This window comes from Nicotiana sylvestris, chromosome 3 (assembly GCF_000393655.2).
Source record: "Nicotiana sylvestris chromosome 3, ASM39365v2, whole genome shotgun sequence".
In the NCBI taxonomy this organism is placed as follows: domain Eukaryota; kingdom Viridiplantae; phylum Streptophyta; class Magnoliopsida; order Solanales; family Solanaceae; genus Nicotiana; species Nicotiana sylvestris.
This window is the reverse complement of record NC_091059.1, coordinates 63,962,837-63,969,173: the sequence shown is the minus strand read 5'-3', so window position 1 is coordinate 63,969,173 and position 6,337 is coordinate 63,962,837. Positions and strand designations below refer to the sequence as shown.

The 6,337-nt window shown below is 37.7% G+C and overlaps 1 protein-coding gene across 1 annotated transcript; it reads right to left on the bottom strand.

The window, feature by feature from the left end:
- Positions 1-3,894: 3,894 nt before the first annotated feature.
- Positions 3,895-5,478, bottom strand: LOC138887456 (uncharacterized). Its single transcript, XM_070169212.1, has 2 exons — positions 4,453-5,478; positions 3,895-4,245 (listed from the first exon to the last, which is right to left on the bottom strand). Exons 1-2 carry the CDS (start codon positions 5,476-5,478, stop codon positions 3,895-3,897), a joined length of 1,377 nt encoding a protein of 458 aa, XP_070025313.1.
- Positions 5,479-6,337: the final 859 nt, after the last annotated feature.

Genomic DNA, 6,337 nt, shown 5'->3' with positions numbered 1-6,337 from the left:
CCAAAGGCCAGGGCATTCCCCCCCCCCCTAGGACTCTTTCCCACACCATGACTTTTGATCGAATTCCTTCCAATCTCGTAACTGTTGCTACCTCCTACCATGCAACCTCTATGATACTGACCTTGTCAGTGTGCCTATGCAACTCTTCTCTCCTCTTTCCTCCAGCTTTTAGCCAATCTCTAGGCTTTACTTTGTGAACATATATAAAATTATATCAAGCTATCCCTCTGGGCGTCAGTAGCTTTACTTCATCTAAGTAGGCCATACTATACCATAATTCTTACTTTTATTTATCGTTACTCAGGTCTGCTACCAAACTCCATGTTACTTTTGTTTCTTATCCTATATGCATAAAGTTAATCTTTTAATGCTTCTTCATTACTGTTCATCTTAAGACTGATGGCCTAATCTCATCTCGTACTTTTCAGCTTTTGCCCATCCAGTATTGATTCACCTCAATGTTGATCTTTAATCTTCCATTGACAACTTGAAACTTCTTATGTAATATATTTCCACTAGGGCTTACGTTGTATCATGGAACATTTGAAATGATTTTCCCGATCCACCTGGGGGAGATATTGTACTTCCATAACCTTATGTCATATCATAGTCATCCCAATGTGATTCGTCTTATGTGGGTATTTTAATCCTATATAATTCATGAACTCATTATTCAATCGAAGGCCCAAGCATCATCCTTTATTTATCACAATTACACCCTTATTCTACTACCAGGGCAACATTCATTTTCTTTTAAAAATTATTAGTCTTAGACTCTTTTGAGTTCATTTAGGCTATGTTGCTTTCAATAACTTAGAGAAACCATCATCTCCTTTATTTTCACGGGCTTAGTCCCGAGGACTTATCCATTTTCGTCACCTTCTCACTTGCCTTCTTCTTATCCCTACTCTTGTCTTTCTTAAACCTTGTCATTCTATCATATTTTAGCTTGCGATCAATTTCCTTATGCTCATCTGGAACATCAAGACATAACATCATCTCTAACTCTTTTTTACTCTCTAATTATACCTTTCGGTACTTATAAACCATAGGTTGGAAGGTATGCCACTAACGATGCTGCTATCATTCCTGGATACCAAATCCCCGTGCTTCTAGCCTCTTATCCATAGTATGGACAATTTATCACCTTATGCATTTAAGTATCTTGTACGTTGTTCACCTTTTCCTTACTTACCTTAAGATATTGCCTTGCATTCTTCTATCTCTTTCATAACCTCCCTTCCACATAGGTATAATTCACAGCCATAACTTGAAGCTCTTATTATAATCTGTGCAATATAAAATCCGGTGGGAGCTTCGTATTGACTTCTTATGAGGCTTGTACTTTTCCTATTGGCTTTATCGTAGGGCTGTTATAGATTATGGTTGTTGTACTTCCTCTCTTGTACCTCTGATATTAAGAGTGATCCTGCAATGTTCTCAATCACGATTTCTACAATTTCTAGGTCCAATAATCGAATTCCTGATTTACTTCGTTGATGTATCTCTTTAGTTTCCTCCTTCTTCTGATTGACCTTTATGTTGGCTTAAGTTATCTTCCAATCTACAATTCATGGTATTAGTTATGTTGTTTAGCCTTTCGTGGGTGCTGGGGAATACGCATGATACAATCCTTTAACAGTTTAATCCTTCATTTATAACCTAGGATCAATTCTTTCATTTAACGTATACTAGAATCTTCTACGGCAGTATGATTGTCAACATATATGTTGTATGGATAATACTCCAAAATCTTAAGTGCGCTCATAACATAGCTAACTCTGGATCATTTATCGAATGATTCCTTTCGTTCCTTCTAAATTTTTTTTAAGCGTAAGTTATTACCTTTCCTGGTCTTTATTCCCCCTTGTTGCGTGCATACTTAGCTTATCTTAGCTCTCATGCATGCCATATTTTATGTACAACTCACGTGATCTTTGAATATTACTTTTGATTTTTCTTTTTCTTACTTCCCGTCTACTAGCCACGATAGGTTCCTCTTTCTTATGGAGGACGTACAATGTTGTTGTGAAACTGTTGTTACAAAACCATTTCCTCTTTAGGTTACTGTGCTTAGGTTGAAGCCTTCTTCCTCATTTCCTCAGCTAATCTTTAACTGTAGTACTTAGGGAGGACCCTCTGACTCTTGTAAAACTGCGAGCTTATTACATCGTATACCCAATAAAAAATTTGATGTTCTTCCTCACCTACAATTATCCATAGTTACTTACCTCCACACCCTTGTTCTTGTAGGGTTGCTTCTGAACTGATATTTTGATTGTCTTCCCAGTGGCACTCTCTTTTATTCCAGTAATATTCATACGGTACCTTTAACTACCCCGACTCCTATTTCAATATATCTCAAGTATTATAATGACATTACTCTGAGGTTGAATTCTCCCTATTAGGGTTCACCATATTTATCTTGCATGATCTGCTAATTTGTCTGCAATCTCTTGTCTAGTCATAACTAGGCTCTTCCTTAATCAGCCAATAACTACTCGTTGGCCCATTCTTATACCCATATTCCGCGTAATCTTTCTTGGGTTATTTTTTTGTCTTAACTTACCTCACATACTAGCCCCTTATCTATCAATAACATCCCTGACAAGAACCTTTACTTCCTTTTTTGACATCGTGCCTATATAATGTTCTGGAACCATAACATATTTTAACATTTGAATAAGTGCAATCTCATCCCTTTCTCATTCTTATCGCATCCTTTCTTTATCATTCCATAGTTACTAGATCCAATTAATTCTGACTTACTGCCACATCATTCCATTACCCCTCTTTAGAGGAGTACTAAGAGTTGGAGCTACGATAACCTATTTATAGATGTTTGTCCTCTTCATCTTTGGCGTCCTTTCACATCATCAATGGCCCTTACTCGCCTTGCGATAATCCTTCGATACCAAGCATAACAAAATTCCTCACTCGCGATGGTGACACTTAATGTAACTGGCACATACAATCCCTTAAGCTTAACTTTGTTTATATTACTTGCTTTAGGGAAGCGTCTCCCGAAATAACCATTCTCTAAATTTCTCATGAATCCTCTTCTGTTGTCCATCCTATTATCACCGGAACCAAAATTTGAAATTCTCATGATGTCGACCATTATCAATCACTCAGTCCCTAATTCATGCTTAGTTTATCTTTTTCACCAATCCACCTCACTAGTCACTAGATTTGTGACAGTGCAAATTTTTGACACAAATTCCACCTTGTTTCCCTTGTCACAAATCTGGGAAACACTTAGCAAGTTATACTTCAACCCGTTCACGTAGTACACATTTTTGATTGGGTGAGAGAGAGACTTCCAAATAATTCCAACTCCCAGAATGTATCCTTTCTTGCCATTTCCAAAGGATAAACTCCCTCCTTATAGGGCCTTAAGCGAAAGAAAATCATTTGTACTTCCAGTCATATGCTTTGAGTAGCCACTATCCATGTACCATTGTAGACTGCTTTTTTCACTGTTCCATGCACAAGAAAATCAGGAGTTAGACTTAGGAACCCAAAGGAGTTTGGGTCCCTTGTAATGAGGTAAGGGGTGAATGAGGGATCTTCTGGTCCAAGCAGGCATTATGCATTTTTTATATGAGGGACCAGGTTCTCTACCAGTAGTTACATTTCCAGCAAAAACTTTGTTATTCTATTGTGACTGAAACCTGGCCTTATAGTTTTCTTTAAAGTGTCTGGTGATACCGTAGTGAGTGAAAAGCCAATTGTCATGTATAATAATGTACTTGCTATGAGGGTTGTAGGGAATCTTTTCCCTTTGGAACCCAATTCCCTACTTGTTTCGCCCATTATTGGTGTACATGGCAGTAATAGCATCAGAGGATCAGGTCCACTTGAGTGATTTTTCAAGATCACTCTTCACTCTACCTATTCTTCCTGAAGTTGTCTGTTTTTCTCAAGCTCAGCACACATACTAGACTTTACTGAATTTAACTTACTTTCAAGCTTAATATGTGCCTCACTTGCACCTTCCTTTCCCTTTTGAGAATTTTCAGGCCTACTCTCCATCTTAAGTTCCCCAATTGTTTTCTTCAAGTCAACTATCACCACTAATAGGTCATCTCTCTCATGCTCAATGTTAGCAACTCTCTCAGCTAAGACTTCTTTTTTTTCTCTTACACACTCAATTGTCTCTTTTAGGTCTACCACAATAACCATTAGATCATCTCTTTCATGTTCTACATTTGCAATTTTTTCATCTAAGGCATCCTTATCTTTCTTTAGGTTTCTCAATTGTTTCCTTTAGATCAGATACAACGACTACTAGATCATCTCTGGTTTGTTTTGCTTCTCCTAACTCCATAGTTAAAGCATCTTTATCATTTATAAGATTGTGATAAGCATCAATTAACACATTTGCAAATGATATGAGTTTTTTAGGAGAATAAGGTTTCAGATTTTTCTCTGAACATCTAGAAAATTTACCTCATCATTAGACTGAGCCATCAAGGCAAAGATTGAATCATACTCAGTTGATTCACTTTCCACTACCATCATTGAACTATCACCATGATCATTTTCTTCTTCAAATTCGCTGGAAGAGTCTCCCCTTGTTGCAAGAGCTTGCTTTACAACATTGTTAGCAGCATCTTTCCTCTTGAAGCGTTTATCAGGAACCGGATTCCTCTTGGTTGTTTTGTCAAAGTTGTTTTTGTACTGATCTTGCTTTAGGAGAGGGCAAGCCTTGATAAAGTGTCCTGGCTTGCCACATTTATGACAGAGGTCATAATTTTTTGGCTTGCTAGAACTTTCCCTTTTTGGAATGCCTCCATTCCTGCGAACCATCTTCTGGAATCTTCTTGTTAAGTAAGCCATATCACTATCCTCATCACTTGAACCATTGTCGTATGTCTTGAGGACCAAGTTCTTCTCCTTTTTGGGCTCTCTTCTTTCACTGTCCTTCTTCTTCTTCATTTCATATAATTTCATATTGCCGACAAACTCATCAATGGTTAGCTCCTGCAAGTTCTTAGCCTCTGTAATGGTGTTCACTTTGCTTTCCCAAGAACTGGGCAGCACACTGAGGATTTTTCTGACAAACTTATTTCTTGGAATAATTTCACCAAGAGAGTGAATCTCAGTAATGATAGAGGTGAACCGAGTGTGCATATCTTGGATATATTCATCAGCTTTCATCCTAAAGAGCTCGTATTTAGTTGTGAGCATGTCTATTTTGGATTGCTTAACCTGTGTTGTTCCTTTGTGAGCTGTCTGAAGAACCTCCCGGATTTTTTTTGCTGATTGATATGCTGATATCCTGTTATATTCATTAGGACCAATGCCACAAATATGAATTTTCTTTGCACAAAAAATCTTTTCTATGGATTTTCGATCAGCGTCATTGAATTCCTTCCTTGTATTGGGAATGGCTACAGCTGGGTCACCAAGATTCTTGGTAGAAACAAAGGGTCCATCAGAGATAACATCCCATAGCTCTGAATCTTCAGCCATGATGAAGTCGTGCATCCTAGTCTTCCACCATCCATAATATTGGTCGTTGAACCTTGGTTGCCCGTAAGTAGATTGGCCTTCTTCGAAGTTTGGCGGAGCAACCATGAGGATCCTTTCTAGGTGTTAACCTGATAGAAAAACCCGCTCTCATACCAATTGATAGAATTTAATGGTCCACCAAAATCTATAGAGAGCCAGGTTCTCTATCAGGTTCAACAGAACACACGCACACTGCAGTAAATAAATGGCAAGAGGAATTTTACGTGGAAAATTCTCCGCTCAACGAGATTAAAAACCGCGACCTACCCTTGTAAGATTTTAACTTCACCACTAAGCAACTCTTAGATTACAACCTATGCAACCTAGGAATTAACCTCTTAATCTCTCACTAACTTGTAATACTCTATTACAAGCCACTTTGTAATAACTCTATTACAGAGACTTTACAACTCGACTAACTCTAGTCATGACTCAAAAATAAGGGTTTAAGATTTACAAGGGGTTTCATACATAATACTTCTAAACAAGCTAAGTAGGAATTACACTTGAAGACCTATTATAAAGTTACAACTCAACTAAGGACATACAATAACTTGATATGGAAACTGGTCCGTAGTCGTGTTGTTCTTTGTTCTTGATGTACTTGAGAATTGCTTGCTGGATGATCAACCACGTGAGAGAGCTTGAGTAAATTCTCTAAATGTTCAATTGGTTTGTTTTACTTTTCTTGATGGTAATAATACATGTATGACTTCACTTATAATGATGTAAGCAAGGTAGGTAAAAGGCATTTCCCATAAAGTTGACTGTTGCATTGTTCTTGTACTGTAGCGTGTGCAGGCAACAACTTTTCCAGCTG